The sequence below is a fragment of the Sinocyclocheilus rhinocerous genome, unplaced genomic scaffold (genome assembly GCF_001515625.1).
Source record: "Sinocyclocheilus rhinocerous isolate Xijiao unplaced genomic scaffold, SAMN03320098_v1.1 scaffold594, whole genome shotgun sequence".
In the NCBI taxonomy this organism is placed as follows: Eukaryota; Metazoa; Chordata; class Actinopteri; order Cypriniformes; family Cyprinidae; genus Sinocyclocheilus; species Sinocyclocheilus rhinocerous.
This window is the reverse complement of record NW_015645059.1, coordinates 1,296,945-1,314,268: the sequence shown is the minus strand read 5'-3', so window position 1 is coordinate 1,314,268 and position 17,324 is coordinate 1,296,945. Positions and strand designations below refer to the sequence as shown.

Genomic DNA, 17,324 nt, shown 5'->3' with positions numbered 1-17,324 from the left:
TGTGACTCGTTGTTTTTGAGGTTGGCCACCTAAACTGAAATGTCAAATGTGCAACAGTGTGTGTGTGAACCATAAAAACAAACAGCAGCCTGGCTGCCGCATCGAGAGAATGTGTTAAAATAGTGGTTTCTAAATGGGTGAGGAGCAGATGCAACAAACACATTACCTTACTTCCTCATCTGCTCTGCCATTGTCGACTTCTGCGTTGCTGTTCAGAGGGTAAGTATCTTGCTTCATTGTCTCATTAGGCTGTTCATTTTGAATACTAATTTTAACATTTTAAATGCACTGTATTGTAAAAGATAGTTGAAATGTCTTGCTTTCATCTGATTTTCTGAAAAGAACCACCATACATGTACACATACAGTAGGTTGTGGCTTGTTTGCCACTTTCAAAAGAGCTACAAAGAGATACATAAAGTACTCCAAGTTAAACTTTAAAGGAGTGCAAAGAGGATTTATAAAATACATTTACTTATACATTTACTTTTTATTGGTCTGTTTCTACAGTACACTATAATAAAACTGTTACCTACTCAAACTCCAAACTTATGTAGCTGTTTACAGTAAGATTACATTAGTTAATGCATTAACACATGAACTAACAATGAGCAATACATTTGTTATATTTAAACTTTGTTAACTTTAAGTAATAAATATATAACGGTTCATTGTTGGTGTATGTTAGCTCAGGTCAGTTACATAATATTAACAGAAACAACTTTGATTTCATTAATATTAGTAAATGTTGACATGAACATTATTAACAAATGGTTTATAAGTATTTTTCATTGTTAGTTCATGCTATCTGATAAAGGTAACTAATGTTAAAAAATGGAACCTTACTGTATACACAATTCCGTCGATATTTACTCACCCTCATGTCGTTCCAACCATGTAAAACTTTTCTTCTTCTTCATTTTTCTGTGGAACAAACATATTTTAAGTATTTTTGTCTTCATACGGTGGAAGTCAATGGAAACTAACAATCTTTGGTTAACAACATTCTTTAAAATATCGTTTGTTATGTTCCACAGAAAGAAAGTTCTACGGGTTTGGAATGACACGAGGGTGAGTAAAAGATTAGATTTCTAAACTTTTTTGAATAATTACTCATGAATAATACAGAGTTAAATCGCTGAAAATAATCTTTGTGAGTAAAATCAATGTAAACAAACATGCTGTTATAACGATTCAAACATTCTTTAAAGTGTAGTAGTGAGTTTAACTAAGACTAAAACATAGCAGATACCTTTTGCATCTATTCAATGACTTTCTCACATTTGTCTTCCAGTATGTTTTCTCACTAGGAACCATGGCGATGAACACCACAGTCGACAATATCACCAGCCCCGCAGTGACAACCAGCCCAACTTCAGAAGCCCCCTTGGACCAGGCACACTTCACCGAGCCCTTCAGAGTTGCCCTGATCATCATTTACACTGCAGTCCTTCTGGTTGGCATCACAGGCTTAACCGTCATGATCAGCTTGTTAAAAACCAACATTCGCTCGTTAACCACCATCGCCTTCCTGAACTTGATGGTCGCACACTTTCTTTTCCTGCTCACTGTGCCGTTCAGAATCTACTACTACGTGTCCCAAACGTGGCAGCTGGGTCAGGGATTCTGTAAACTGGTCAGCGCCATGGTGCATATCCACATATACATGGTGTTTACCATCTACTCCATCCTACTCACGGTTCGTTTCCTGCATTTTTACAAGAAAACGCAGCGGACTGAGTTCTACACGAGGCTGCATGGGCTGGGCGCGAGCGCTCTGGTGTGGTTCATCCTGTTAATCATCATGCTGCCCCTCGTGCTGATACAATACGGACAGAAAACCATAAACCTACCAGAAAAGCAGTGCTTCAAATTTGGAGATGAAATACATAACTATGTCTACGCCCTGAACATGGTTCTATCCATCTTTATTATCACGGTGTCGTGTCTTCAGACCTGCATCCAGGTGATCATCCTACGCTCGATGATCCTCAAGTACGGCCCCGCCAGCCACTCCCAGCAGGAGTTTTGGGTCCAAATAAAAAACCTCAGCTTTGTCCTCATCATGCTCACGTGCCTGGTACCATACCACCTTTTTAGGCTACAATACCTGAACAACATTGGAGACCTTCATCAGATAAATGAAGTGTTTCTGGCCATCACTGGGCTTACGTGTTTCGACATGCTGACGTTCACTGGGAAGAACATATATAAAGTGTGCTGGACCGGATAAATAAAGCGGATAAATACTGAACATAGACACCATTTTCCGCATCACTATTCACTACCCGTAAATCAGGGTCTGCAAATGGAAACTGGAAACTGTTTTAACAGAAAACGAGTGTTATAATTATAAGGTGAAGGTAATGAGCATCAGCCTTGGCAAAATGTAGCCTATATATACCATGTTAGCCGTTTTGTGCCAAAATACCATAGAAATTACTGCAAATATTAAGTGTGGTAGCTGTGATTCTGAAAGCTTTTTACATTGTTTGAATGCTCTTGAAAAAAAACAGGCCTGTGTTTTGTTTTGTTTTGTTTTTGATCATGTAAATTCCAGTAGGCCTACCATGATAAATACATGGTAGCCTATACATTAAAGTAACAGTGTTACTACAGTAGGCTATCATTCGATAGTTATGTGTTTATAATGACTGTAGTGATAATGGTTATCATGGTATTCAAGTCTTTCGGATGATTTGAAATGACGTTTGTTTTGATATGCTTTTGTGGAGATAGAAAAGCAAAATACATGTTAAGGTTTAATTTTACAGCGAACCTTTGACAGCTATTATATTTACACATATAACTGAACGAACTTGAATGCAGCTCAGTGAAAATAAGGCCTACCTTCTCAGAACTTTGGTTAATCTTTTGGCAAGGGTATCTCAAATTTATGAATAAACATTCTTCCAATAATAGAATGTTCATTCCATGTTGTGCTCTCAAAGCGTCAGCACAAAATATAGCCTACATCGGTTTTCTTTTCCTCTAATGTTTTTGAAACGTTATACTTATATTATTATAGGCTACACGTTTCAGAACGTTTAGGGAACTTTCAAAAGTATAGGCCTAATCCAGAACGTTCCCATAATGATAAAATGGAACGTTCACTTTTTTTTTCCTCTAGTGTTCACATAATGAAGAAAAAAAAAAAGTTTTTTAAACGTTAAAAATTGAGGTTTTTAACATTCAAAGACCATTCCAAAATGTTCATACCATAATGGGAAGTTGCAAAAGTTCTTACATATTTTATGAGCTGGGATGTGGTGGCAGTCTTATTTTAGAGAGCATTTTAACTGGATAAACATCTATGTAGTGCAAAATGAGTCATGATGAAATAAAAAATGTTTTTAGTTCTCTATTACAGTATATCTCTAGGTTTTTCAAATTATTTAGCCTATAACTCGCGACACGAAAACTCGTGATAGAGCGTCAGTTAGTTTCATATTTGGGGACGATTTTAGACTCATGCAAAAATGAAACCACTCGATTGTTTAAATATGTGAGTTTTAAATATGGTTTTATGTTCAGTTATGTGATAAAACAATGGCCAACCGATGTTCGACCTCTTATTAAAAGAGAGGAAAATAGAGATTTGGCGCCCTCTTCTGATAAAATTGGAGAACGTCAAAGACCGGATTTGAAGTAGCCTAGTTGAAAGGTAAAACAATATTTCTGTAACTAGGAGTTGTGCCATCAGGGTTCAACCAGTGTTTATAAGTAGGTTTTTTACTTGTTTTCTGAAAAGACAAAAATATCGGTTTCATATTTATGATATTATAAATTCAGATGTGTTCCATCTTGTCTTTAGGCTTCGTTTGTCTGCGTTCTTTACGGCGTGAACCCACGCACAGGCAAAACGATCCATGTGTTGTGTTTTATTGGGGCTAGTTACTGTTTAACATCTCCACCCAACTTTCAGTTTGTTTAGTAAATCGATCTAATGAGGCTCCCCCAACACCACCAAAAGTAGGCTATTGTCCAATGTGAGGCTTTTGACATGTTAAACACTTCATTTGCTCTCTATATCAGCCTAAATATCATATTTATTAGCATAAAATTTTGACACGTTTGTTTGGGTTTTGGTGGATTAATGCAAATCGTTGTTGGACGTGGAGAAGGTAAGACCAGATAGTTTTACGTTGCGGTCATTGAATTGTGGGCCAGTTAAAGAAAGGGGAAAAAATCCGTTAAAACGTTTGTTCCTACCTTTTATGTAGTCTTTAAACAAGTTCTTATGCTACTACATTTTGACGGGAAAAAAAAAAGATCGCTCGTGCAGTTGTGACGTCAGCATTCCCTAAATTAGGTTAGTCTCTAGTCGTGTTTTATTATAATTTTTCGTATTGACGAATAGAAATGTATAGGTGTTCCATACTGAAGAAAACGTAGGATTTTTGTGTTTTCTGAAATTTTATGTTGGTAAAACAAATAAGCAGTGCTTATTAAATTATTCTATTTCATATTTTATATCCAATATTGCTGAAAAATGTTTTAAAATATTTATTTTGTAGTTTACATTGTCACAATTATATTTGCTTTGCTAATTTAATACTTTAAAAGGTCGCCTTCTACATTAATTATGTGCCTTAATATGATTTAGGTCAGATCGTAATTATTTCAGTTGCCTGTAGCCTATAGAAGTGACATTAAAGGGCTCTTTTATACAAAACTGAATGTACTGCCTTGATACTGTGAGTTTTTCACAGTCCTGGAGTGATATTTTACTTCCAAACAATTCTAGTTTGACCTTGAATTTATTTAACTGTTGAAGTGGTATGACAGATCAACTAGTAATGTGGAGAGTATTTTGCAATATGATTTTATGTACAGTATTCATCTCTCTGCATCGAAGCTGATAGTGAGGTGTAATGCAATCTATTGAAAATAGATGGCCTCACCAAACTCTTATCACGTGAACATTTTTGCACTTCCTCATTTAAAACATTGTTTGTTAGAGTGAAGTTAAAATGTAACTTGTGTGATGTGTATCCCTATACATAGTATCCCTGTGCATAACGAATCTAACCTCAAGTACTTCAAAAAATTGTTATTATTATTTTAATATTTTGTCGTCTTTCTGTTTTTGTTATGACCTACTTGTACAGCAATGTTGCTATTTTGTTTGACTTTCTATAGTTGATTAAATTGTACCACAAGGCAATTTAATGTACAGAAAAACCCAGTAGCCTACTTGTAAAACCACAGTTCTTCTAAAATCTGACGAACTCTTAAAGAAGCCAAATAGCAAAGTTTTTCATTAAAGTTGAATGTTTAAAAAAAAAAAAAAAAATTATAGGCCAGAGATGAATTTTTTTTCAACATTTGTTTTGTTTCCTTTATGCGTTTGCACATGCATTGTACAGGCCTGATGATGCTGCAATGTGTTTATTTTTTTATAATAATAATAATAATTATTATTATTTTTAAAACTCTTAAAAGGATAGTTTAGCCTCATGTCATTCCAAATCTGTATGCATTTGTTTATTCTGCGGAACACAAAATGCATGGACAAAAAAACATCACCTGATTAATTTGTCAAAAATCTCTTCTTCTTTGTTCCACAGAAAAAAAGGAATACATACAAAAAATCGGTGAAAGATTTACTTTGAAACAATGATCACTAAGAAATTGCTAGTAAATTTCACAATTAATTAAAAAGAAATGGCAAGCGACACATTGAATTAAATGTGAAATTTAGAAGTAGAAAGACACATTTTTTGGGGGGTTTTATTTACATCTTTGAAAAATCATTTTTATAGTGTAAGTTTAGAAAGAATGAGAATAATGTGAATAAATAACAGAAATGTCATTTTTGGGTGAACTATCTCTTTAAGAAGAATGGCTCATCAATGACTCATAGATTCAAAATATTACATTCAAATAATTCTTCAGTGTCTCAATCTACTTTATATAAAAGTTAACATGCAAAACAGAATTTGTGTCAGATGAATGTAAATTATGTCTATGATTAGATCATTGCAACAGAATCCAGGAAATGCTAATATACCTCATTTTTAAATATTATTTTAAATATATCTCAAGCTTGGAGAACTCCACTGATTTAACAGAAGTTGAGATCTCCCCTTCATTTTGAAGTCTTTGTTTACAAATGGAAGCTCAGTGGTGCTGCAGTCTTTGCCAGTTTTTGGTTTTGGGACGGTGCATTACTCTGTAAGAGTGTCATTTTGCCTGAGAATAGGACTTGTTGGTTGTGCTGCACCAATAAAACCTTCATGTTCCTTTCTGGAACAAATGGGGAATACTGTTATCTCTTCATCCTTCTAAGTATAGGATAAGGTGAGAAGATAAGTTCTGTTCAAGGAGGTGAGGAGTCTTGGCCAAGGCTCCTCCCTTGTCTTAGAAGACGACAAATCAGCATTCTGAAGAGATGGTCAACCTAAGGCTGCCCTCAGTTCTCTTTTCAAGAGACACTGTCCCGGGACGACTTTAAGTAGAGATAGCCAGGCAGGGATGAAGTTTTCACCATCTCCTCTTCCTAAATCCTTGTTGGACATGGATGTAGCCAATTACTGCGAGGGCCTGGACCCAACCTATAGCACATTGGGCTTTGAGAACGCAGAAGTGCTTTATTGTAGTGGTGAGTGCTGTGCAATTTGTCCAAAATATGTGTTTTTTTTTAAAGTACTTTCGAAGTTGCCGATGCGGTTGATGCTGCTTGGACTAGTAAACAAATGATCATTATGCTTAAAGTTTGTTTGTGTTATAGTGTTGTTATTAAAATGTTAATTAAAGTCATGTCAGTTCACAGGTTCTATAACTGATGTGGGTGTTAATTTGGCTTAGTATGACTGACTCAAACGTGTCTGGAGGGGACGGACGCCATGTCATGGCTGGTTTAATAGCTGTCTGGAATGATTCGTCCCAGCAGAATCATTTACCTCAACCTAAAGGAGATAATTGTTAGCTAACTGTTTTGAAAGTCTTTTCATTCGGTTTAAAATTCAACAGAGGTTTCGCTCAAATCCTGAGAAAAGAGTTCTGAGTCTCAGGATTAGAGACTGGGATCTCCATGGGTTCATAGGTTAGGAAAATAGGACAAAATGGGGTACGTTTAGGTGTAAAGTCAATATATTTTGTACAGCTGCAAAGTTAATTCAAAGCAATACAAGAGCAACAGTGAACTCAGATATTTTGAGGCGTGAAATAATGTTTGTCCAATGATGTTATTTTGTATTTTATACAAAAAAATGAATGTAAAGGGACAGTCACACTGGGGCATTGTGGGAAATTTGTTGCTCAAAGGTACATTTTGGATAGGGCAATTCTTTTAGACTCCTTAGGTTACTGGCACGATTACGTCACCACAATCTGATGTGATTTATCCACTTTGGTTCTCCATTAACCTAATGCTAAAATTGCTGAAGAGATTTCCCAGTTATCTTTACAGTTCTTTACAGTGCATCGAAACACAGAGATAGAGAAAGGCCATAAAATAACTGGAATACAAACTATTTAAAGGCAAACGCACAGTCTCTGGCATGCAGATGGACAGCTAGACAAAAGTTCTTTGGCTGAACTTAATTCAGTTGGATTTTCTTAAAATAATCAGTAAACTTTACCCAAATATCTTATATAATGGAAATGTATTGGAGTAAACCCAATAAAATTAGATCTGTCATACTGACTAGACTGAATCTGCTGCAGTTAAATGCTGACTAGCAGTTGCACTAAAAAAAGTGAACCTAAAAATGTGCTTTGCATGGTAACATCTACAATAATTAATTCCAAAATATATCATAAACATTATTTTACACCACATATCAGCCCAAATGCATTAGGCTACTTACGTTTTTTGTACTCAAACCATCCATGCTGGGAACTGGATTAAAAAAAAAAAAAAAGATAAATGGAAATGGATCAAATAAAATATTTTACAAATTTAAATGGATTGCACACAGTGATGTATAGCAACAAGCATTTTGTTGCATTAGCTAATTTTAATCAAGTATGTTAGTAAGTATTAATCAACATGTGCAATAAGCAAAATTCACGTTTTGAGTTGAAGTGTTTGCATGCAAATACATTTAATATAGTGTAGGATAGCATTTGGATGGATTGGTTGTTGTATTCAGCTAATTTGTAAACAAATCTTGGCATTCTTCAGCTTTCTTTAATGTGCTGGGGTTGTGCACCCAAAAAGGACATCATTTACTCACCCTCATATTATTCCAAAATGTATGAATTTCTTTCATCTGTGAAACACATGAGAAGATATTTTGAGAAATGTCTCAGATGTTTGTTTCTCCATATTGTCAATGGTAACCAAAACTCTTTGGCTACCAATATTTTTCCAAATATCTGCAGAATTTTTATTTTTGGGTGAACTACTTCTTAATTAAGCCCATAAAGCTGTGACTGTATTGAAATTGTTTGCCAACTGATTCAAGTTCTGTATCACCTTACTCTGAAACGAAATACTTCCAAACACGCTCTGCAAATGTACGAAAGCCAACAAGATGAATTGGCTCTCTGTGACCACATGTGCCCTTTGCGTTCAAATTATGTTTTATTCCGAAATGAGAAGGAATCACTTTGGGAATATACTGAATCAGAAGAGATTGCTTTCAACCCACATTAACATTTATCCACGAGATGTCAATCTCCATTGAATATCTATCTATGCGATAAAACGGAGGCTAATCCTAATTAAGTCTGTCCTACAACAGCAGGAGGCTCCAATCAGTCTCGGCGCATAAAAGGCTAAAGTCCCCTGCTGCATTTCTTTTGTTGAAATGTTATGATTTTGGATGCACAAAGGAATGATTGATTTTTTATTCTTGTCTGTATGAACAGAAGGGTGCCACTCTCTGTTGCATTAGAAGGTCTTTTAGGATGAGCATCCTTTGTTCACTTATGCAGAATTCTTCCTCATTCTCCTCGTTAGCTGTTATGATTGAGCGACCGAGTAAAAAGGCCGAGATTTGATAGACGCATCGTCCTGTAGCTTTATGAGACTCACTAGGCCTCTTTGGTTGTTAGCTAACTTGGATTAGCATAGCATCTAGAAGCTTAGAGCAGTAGATTCCCACTATTTAATGTTCTGGATGTACAATGGACATGATTCTCTGTTTTAAATAATCTAAAGCCTTTTATGAATGAGCTACCCAAGTGAATCATCAAGCCCTCACTTGACTGAACTGTTGTTGCAACTCAAACCAAAGTGTTCAGGTGGCAGCCAGTTACATTATGTGTGATGATTTCAGTTTTGACTGTCCATGTTGTTTTTCACAGAAAACATGCCGACAGAGCCCAACATCAGTCAAGGAGAAAATGGCGTGAGCTCCAACTGCTCAATCTGTGGCGATAAAGCCACAGGTAAACATTATGGCGCCTCCAGCTGTGATGGCTGCAAAGGATTCTTCCGCCGGAGCATCAGAAAGAGTCATGTCTACTCCTGCAGGTACATCGCACTCATCCAACCGAGATGGTTTTGTAATGAAAATCATTTTTATGTGGTGAAAAATGTGTTGTGTTTATTGTAGTATTATTTATGTACTATTATGGTATTTATTAGTTGTTTGAATGTTTTTATTTCCTGTTTTCATTTTCATTTGAGTTTAGTTTTAGTATTAGTTTTTAAAAATATTTATATTTTCATTTATGTACTTTATTAGTTTATTATATCACATTAAACCACAGAAATTCCAAAATTACATTTCCCTTACATTCAACTTCCAAAAGTGCATTCATCTTTGCCATGTTACATTCATTTACTTGACTAGTGCTATACGCTGTATTATCAAAAACATTAATGGCATTAATAAAACTGACAAGCTACGCAATATCACGTTCATAATCGAATGTGACTCATCTGCGATTATGAACGCGATATAGCAGTGATCCACGGCTCTGTGTATTAAATGCCGCTCCATCTGAAAGCACGTGATGGAAATTTACTATTAGGCTAATAATCACAGAACCGGCTTTACTGACGAGATGCGCATGACAGTCACATGCGATTTATCGTGCAGCCCTAAGTTTGTTTGTTGATCACAAAGTACCAAATACATGAAGAAAACTAGGATGCCGGGTGTATTCAAAGCACCGCCATTACTGTCTACAGTGCGTGGAATGGTGCACTGTGATTGGTTGAGAAGATATCTCGCATTCTGCAGAGAAGGGAGACAGGTGTTTGTCGCGGTTTGGAAAAAAAGGGAGAAAACATGACAGAATAACTCGGCGGATATCGCATTTTGCGTAAAAGTAAAAATTGACTTTTCAATACCGACCAGATACAATACTGATTTTGGCGGAAACTAAATTTTTTTTAAAAATGGCGTTTATCGCGTTTTGGAACCAAACTCTTCATTTGTTATTCAGTTTTAGTAATTTTAGTGCATACAACTTTTCACTTCGTTTTTTTTAAAAATTTTTTGTGTAATTTTAATTTAATATTTATTACAGTAAAAAAATTTTTTTTCAATAGTTTTAGTTTTAGTTAACTATAACAACGCTATAGGATGGGAATCAAGAGCTGTTTTTTTTAATTTAAGAAAATCTTTTCAAACATAAGTATACATTAAGCATGAGTCTGATTCATAATTGAGTGCCTTTAATGACCCAATTCTTTTTGATGAATCATTCAGTATGACTCAGGAATCAGTCTTGAACTTGTGAGTTATCAGTTTCACGGTTGAGTGCCTCAGTTTCTTTAATGAATCAGTCAAAAATACTCATGAATCAGTCTCAAACTTGTGAGTTATCAGTTTGAATTAGTCTAATGAATCACTATTAGACCAGTTCGCTGGACCATAAGCCACTACTTCTGCCATGTCCATATAAAAATCAACAGAAACTGAATCAATAAAGAATCAATTAAGCAACTGGATTTGTTTAGTGAAATTAAAGTCATCACCAGATACATTATTAACCAGATAAAGTTTTATTCTTAAGAGATAGTCTTTATTTATTTATTTTTTACTTTTGGGCAGGTTTAATCGTCAATGCGTTGTTGATAAAGACAAAAGGAACCAGTGTCGTTTCTGCAGACTTCACAAATGCTTTCGAGCTGGAATGAAGAAAGAAGGTAAACATTTTATATGTATACTTTTTCCCCACAAATACTCCCTTTTCCCACAGTTTCGAACAGATAGCTTATGGAGTAACAAGGAAGAGGGAACTCGAGAGAGTATAATGGATGATGCCATAAAACTTGCCCTGATTACACAAGGATGTTTAGTTTATTGGCTGTATAACCTTGACTTAGACTTTTATGATGGGTGATCATGTGCTCTCCACCTCACTTTCCGTGCGTACACGTTGTTCAGGACTGCGGTCAGTTAAAGTTTTACCTCTAGCTTAGGCAGGGTTTTGCACGCCAGTCATGTATTATTTTTAATTTGCTCACCATTGTTTCCTATTCCTTCTGAAAATCCAGCCTTAGATGGTTTATTGGTCTTAGCTGGTTTAAGATGGTTTACCTTGGTGATGCACCTGGTGTTTACTAGATTGAAAACCAGGCTAGGAGACTGGTTAAGACCAACAAACAATCTTAGGCTGGTTTAAGCTCTTTGTTCAGTAGGCATCTTCTCAAGTTTGAACCAATGTCAAAAGTCAAAAGTCTAGATATGAGAAAAATGACACATCAGCAATTTAATTTCGAAAAAGGTTACAAAAGTTCAATTTTCATAAAGAAAAGTCTTGAAAAAATACTCAAAAATAAAAACTGTATAATGTGAAATACCCAGTAACATGTCCAGTAGGAAATATTTATGGCTTGTAAAATTTCCCAATGTGTTCCTCATTGGAAGGTGTGGCAAAAAGGTCATTTTAGTCTGTGTTTTACGTTTAATGATGTTAAAATACATCACAATGAATTTGGCAATGTCTTGGCAATGTGTGAGATTTTCTGTAAATAAGCTTGAGAAACACACCCATCATCTTGGCTAATCAGTAATATTTCTTAACTGTTATTAGCTCACTAATCAGCAAAATTGTTTGTGCTTGTTTTCAGCTGTGCAAAATGAACGGGACCGTATCAGCTTGAGGAGGACCATACAAGACTCACATGACCTGCCGCCAATCACGGCCCTGGCTCACGCTGAAGCTCTCTCGCAGCAGGTAAACTGTCCTATCAAGGTTAATCGAAACGCTCTCTCTCTCTCTCACACACACACAAAAAGAAAGAGAAAGAATATCTGTAGAGAAGGGCAGAGATACGGAAAATAAAAACATGCATATAGTTACGGTATCTGCGGCAGTAACATTTATTGCTTTTGAGCAATAAATTATTGCTGTGATTGTCAATTAAAGCAAAGGTGTATGGTTTTAATGCATTATGCTAGAGATAAATAGTCACCAAAGACAAAAATTAACCAACAGGGCTGATTAAAGAAGGAAGAGAGGGTTCATTACAGTAACTCTGATGAAGTTCTGCTCAGTAGTCATTAATGACAAAGAGAGATAAATAACAACTGAGCGCTGCTTTCTTTAAGCATCAGTCTGTGTCATCAACATTTCTAATTATCTGCATGAGTACCTGCGTGAATTTACTCTGAGAGCGAGGTAACAGCCTGTGCAAAAGCATTTTTAGAGGACATGGTAAATTCGGTTCTTCTCTCGTTTGTCTCCCAGCAGATCAACGCCGCCAGCCCAATGGGCCCTGCTGATGTTTCAGAGAAAAAATCAGCCACTATCAGTGACGTCTGTGAATCTATGAAGCAACAGCTGCTTGTTCTGGTAGAGTGGGCTAAATACATCCCAGCCTTCGGCGAATTGCCACTTGATGACCAGGTAATGGCCGTTGGAAAGCAACACTGGCTGTGCTAATTGGGGAGGCCCTTGGGTTAAATTGCAGGGCCGTTCAGTGAAGCTCAATATTTGCTATTCACATGGCTGACTCAGTTTAGCCTCCATTTAGCACGCTGTCTGTGTTGCTCTAAATTTCAGATTTTTCCCTTCCAATATTTAAAAAAATGACCTTAAAGAATGAAAAAAATATCCTTTACTCCATGTCTGTTAGCGTTGAGGTCTTTTACTATATAGAGAATGCTAGTGTATTACTAAAAGTTGGCAAAAAAATTTTTGCATCGTTTTTTTATGCATTTAAAATTTGCAGTCTTTTTCTTTCAGGCCAAAATTAATTACTCATTTTGCATTATACTGAATTTTTATTTTAATTTTAATTTATGGACGCATGCATTCAACTAGTAAGCAGGGCACCTGCTGGTAGAGACTGTAACTACACCATGTTTCTACTTTTTCTAATTCCATTTAAAATGTTCTGAGAAAATAATATTCAATTATTAACACTGAAGACTGGAGTAAAGGCTGCTGAAAATTCAGCTTTGCCTTCACAGGAATAAATTACATTTTTAAAATATATTAAAATATTGTTTTTAATTTGAATAACATTTACAATATTATATGAATGTTTTTGCTGTATTTTTGATCAAATAAATGCAATTTTATTTATAAATTAATACGTTTAGTTTTTTTAATTAATACATTTATTTATTTATTTATTTATTTTTATATTTCACTGTAGTATAGCAGATATTCATTTTAACTGTGGTTTACAGAAACATGTTAAACCAGGCCTCATTTTTCTTCCAGGTTAGTTTATTACGAGCTCATGCCGGAGAGCATCTTCTGCTTGGTGTGGCTAAAAGGTCAATGCCATACAAAGATCTCTTGCTTCTAGGTAACTTCTAATAGTTATTTTCACTTTTCAACATAATTATACTGTAAATAGACAGATTTCCATTTTCCATGCAGGAAATGGCTGCGTTGTCCATCGAAACTGCCCTGAGCCAGAAATAGGTCGCGTATCTATCCGAGTCTTGGATGAACTGGTTCTATCCTTCCAGGACATCCAAATTGACAACAATGAATACGCAGCTCTAAAGGCCATTGTGTTCTTCGACCCTGGTATAACGAATGAAGCAGAGCATTCATTTCACACCCAGTATCAATCCTGAAACAGAGCCATACATGTTACTATCTCTGTTTTTTAACATCTAGACACCAAAAGCTTAAGAGATCCTTCTAAGATCAAGGCGATGCGCTATCAGGTTCAAATGAGTCTGGAAGACTACATTAATGACCGGCAGTATGACTCGCGTGGGCGATTCGGGGAGCTTTTGCTGCTACTTCCTACTCTGCAAAGCATCACCTGGCAGATGATTGAGCAGCTACAGTTTATCAAGCTTTTCGGTCTTGCCAAGATAGATAACCTGCTGCAGGAGATGCTTCTTGGGGGTGAGTATGAGGTGAAGCATTGAATTGCAGGGGCTCTTGGAGCAGGAAAATGCTTCATGATCATTTTTTTAAACTAGGTGAAAGCAAGTACTTCATTCGGAAGCAAGTCTGCTTAAACTTTTTCTTATAATACTGTGTATTATACTGCAAAATGATGTAAAATGATGAGGCAAAATGATGCATTTGCTGTATTAGTATACCATATTTGACTAGGGTAGGACTTGTGCATGCTAAGGCTAACATCATTATTATCTATCTCAATCTAATCAACAATCAGTGGATAGAACCAAGTGTTGACAGATTTTTGTAGGCCAAGCCAAAAGTTTGCATCACCCTGGTTCCCTAAACAAAAACCAATTGGATTTTACCACTGGCTTTTGGATTGTTACAGAAAAATTCTCTCTGTGACTAACAAAAGTTGAGGATTTTACACATTTGATCCACATTTTGATCCTCATGATAATCTTCACAAATGAACACAGCTGAATTTTGAAGCCTAAATACAATCGGCAGAAGTAAAAAGCTAAACTCAGCCTATAAACTACACAAATAAGCTTCCGACATCTCTTTCAGTCTTTATTTAGAAAACATTTTCCATGAAGTTTTGAGTTAGAATAGTTTGCAAGAGCTCGTAATGGTGTAATGACGTTTAACCTCTGTAGTCCTTTTTCCAGAAAAGTAAAAGATGTCTTTTATGTTGTTGAACAGAATGTGAAAATACCGTGAGCTTGCGTTAAGCTTATTTCAGGCATTTAACCAGAAAGCCATTCAAAAAACCCATTGACTTCAGGACAGTGGAACCGAAAGTGCTAAAATGCTCATTTCCGTGTTTTGACCGGCAAAAATACCTGCATTCTATTTACATTACATTGAGACTTGAAATCTGGAAGCAGTATATATGCCACAGTATAGTAGGCATTTTTTTTTTTTTTTTTACTTTTGGACAAGTAAGCAGGCACAGATGAATTAGGTGAGCATGAAATTTCCCAACCAAATCTGACCTAACTGCTCAAAATATAAATCATTATTGTAGCATTATTTTTTTTAATATTTTTAACTTATTTTTTTAGATATCGGAATTGTGTGTAGGCAAATGCCACATTACCACCTCTGTGATTTAGTTATTAATTTATTTTTGCAGGTCTAACCACGGAGCAACCTCATTTACATCACAATGGTCACCCTCAGTTTCCAATAATGGGACAGACCATAGTCATTAGCTCCATCCCAGGACCTGCACACTCACAGCAGATGGGTAAGACATAGCCTTTTATGTATCTGTCCCTAAATAAAGTAAGTGGTTTAAATACCAGACATCGGACATTGGTGAGAAATAAAAATGAATCAGTGAAGTGGTTTAGGTTTAGTTTTACTTTATGATAATAACCCTGATTTGAATCATTTGCTCATTATATTTTAAGCTTCACAAAGTGCATTTTATAGTTTTTTATAGGCTTATATAGCTTTTGCTACATTTTTTTTTACGTTTCTGTCTCTTCAGCATCCCCAGATACCCCCATTCCATCTCCCACTTCAGTACAGAACCAGGAGGCCTACAAGCCACCCGGCAGCCCGGTTCTCCTGCTCCCGCCACAGCCCATGCCAAACAGACCCTCTCCCAAGCCTCCCCTTTGAGTCTCCTCTCTGCCACAGGCCCTGTGTGTTTGTACAGTATACGTGTAAACTGTGTGAGTTATGCCCTTCCGCACATCCAGCGCAACATATTTATCTGATTGAAAGAGAACGTTACAAAAAAATTCCAAATTTATTGTCTAAGTGGATCACCACTAATTGAAAAAAGTATTTCATTAAAAATGTATTTCTCCTTGTATTAGCCTACCGCTGGTAACCTAGTAAATGTAGACAATATTAGTTTTTAATAACAAATTATTGCCAGTTACAAGAGACTTATCAACATTTTTTGTATTAATAAAAAGTCAAGATTTAATTTATTAACAAAATTATACTATGCAACTCTAAAGAAATGTTAATTTTTGCTTGAAAATGTGCCCTTAAACACAATAAATGCTCTTAGTGCCTGAGGTTTTTATGTTGTGTTGTATATTTAATAACTATTTATGACTTAAGCATTTTTTATATACTGCAAGATAAATGTAAGTCATGCTATAAAAGTGCTACTTTTAGGAAGGTATTAACAGTTTTATTCAGAGTTTTATTGAGCAGAACAAGGGACTTCAACAGGGTAGATCCAGCATGAATAGTATGATTTTGTGAAATAAAAAAATAAAAGTACAATATTAAAATAATAAATGAAAAAAATTATGAAATAAAGCTAAAGTTAAGAAGCTAATGCTTAGCTGAAAGTTCATTGTCACTGACATTACATTTTAATTCAGAGTGCATTTATTGGATCGGAAATACAGTGAAAACAATAATACTGTAAAATATTATTACTTGTTGTGCAATATTAACACTTGTTCTGCTTAATATTTGTTGTGGAAACTGATACTTTTGTTTTTCTTTTTTCTTACTTTTCTATAATTCTTTGATGAATAGAAAGATCAAAAGAACAACATTTATTTGAAATAGAAATCTTTTGAAAGTGTATAAATGTTTTTACTATTATTTTAGTTTACAGATAAATCAAGGTTGCCCTGGCAAATGTTGCTTAAAAGCATCTGCTAAATGGCTACTTAGTAAAATCAGAATGTTTAAATTTTTTAACTGCAAAAAGTGTTTCTTGTTGTATTTCATGCTATTCTGACACATTGCATTTAAAAAAAAAATTTTCTGCATATACACATCAAAATGTCACTTGCATTACAATCAGAAGGTCATACATATCCTGGCAAATGTCAATGGACCCTGCATGCTAAGGGCAACAGTACATTAACACAGGTGATTCATGTGGCAGCCGTATAAATACGAAGCATAAAAAGACAGATGAGACCTAATGCATATACAGTACATCCCTTTTTGCAACTTTTGTCAGTTTTCTAAAGCAAACCCTGAAAGTGAAAAGCCACTGTGAGCTATATATGGAACGTATGCAATTACAACAAAACGAAGAAGCTGAGACGAGAAAGCAGATGATCATAACATAACTGAGGAGGTGGGTGAAACTGTGCTGCTGTCTGA

At 35.5% G+C, this 17,324-nt stretch overlaps 2 protein-coding genes across 8 annotated transcripts; both read left to right on the top strand.

Annotated features, from left to right (window-relative positions):
• The first annotated feature begins 71 nt into the window (after positions 1-71).
• On the top strand, positions 72-3,061 carry LOC107705196 (probable G-protein coupled receptor 141). 2 transcript variants are annotated; one of them, XM_016508384.1, is made up of 2 exons: positions 72-219; positions 1,294-3,061. In XM_016508384.1, exon 2 carries the CDS (start codon positions 1,315-1,317, stop codon positions 2,230-2,232), a length of 918 nt encoding a protein of 305 aa, XP_016363870.1. In that variant the 5' UTR covers positions 72-219; positions 1,294-1,314; the 3' UTR covers positions 2,233-3,061. The 2 variants fall into 2 exon arrangements, with proteins under 2 accessions (XP_016363870.1, XP_016363871.1); XM_016508385.1 differs by lacking the exon at positions 72-219 and adding an exon at positions 1,042-1,070.
• An 812-nt stretch (positions 3,062-3,873) lies between these two features.
• LOC107705195 (hepatocyte nuclear factor 4-gamma-like) lies at positions 3,874-16,120 on the top strand. 6 transcript variants are annotated; one of them, XM_016508383.1, is made up of 10 exons: positions 3,874-3,971; positions 9,258-9,426; positions 10,958-11,052; positions 11,980-12,086; positions 12,600-12,758; positions 13,581-13,668; positions 13,743-13,895; positions 13,989-14,225; positions 15,367-15,480; positions 15,727-16,120. In XM_016508383.1, exons 2-10 carry the CDS (start codon positions 9,263-9,265, stop codon positions 15,858-15,860), a joined length of 1,251 nt encoding a protein of 416 aa, XP_016363869.1. In that variant the 5' UTR covers positions 3,874-3,971; positions 9,258-9,262; the 3' UTR covers positions 15,861-16,120. The 6 variants fall into 6 exon arrangements, with proteins under 6 accessions (XP_016363869.1, XP_016363868.1, XP_016363867.1 ...); XM_016508382.1 differs by having other exon boundaries at positions 3,874-3,988; XM_016508381.1 differs by having other exon boundaries at positions 3,874-4,123; positions 12,603-12,758.
• The last annotated feature ends 1,204 nt before the right edge of the window (positions 16,121-17,324 follow it).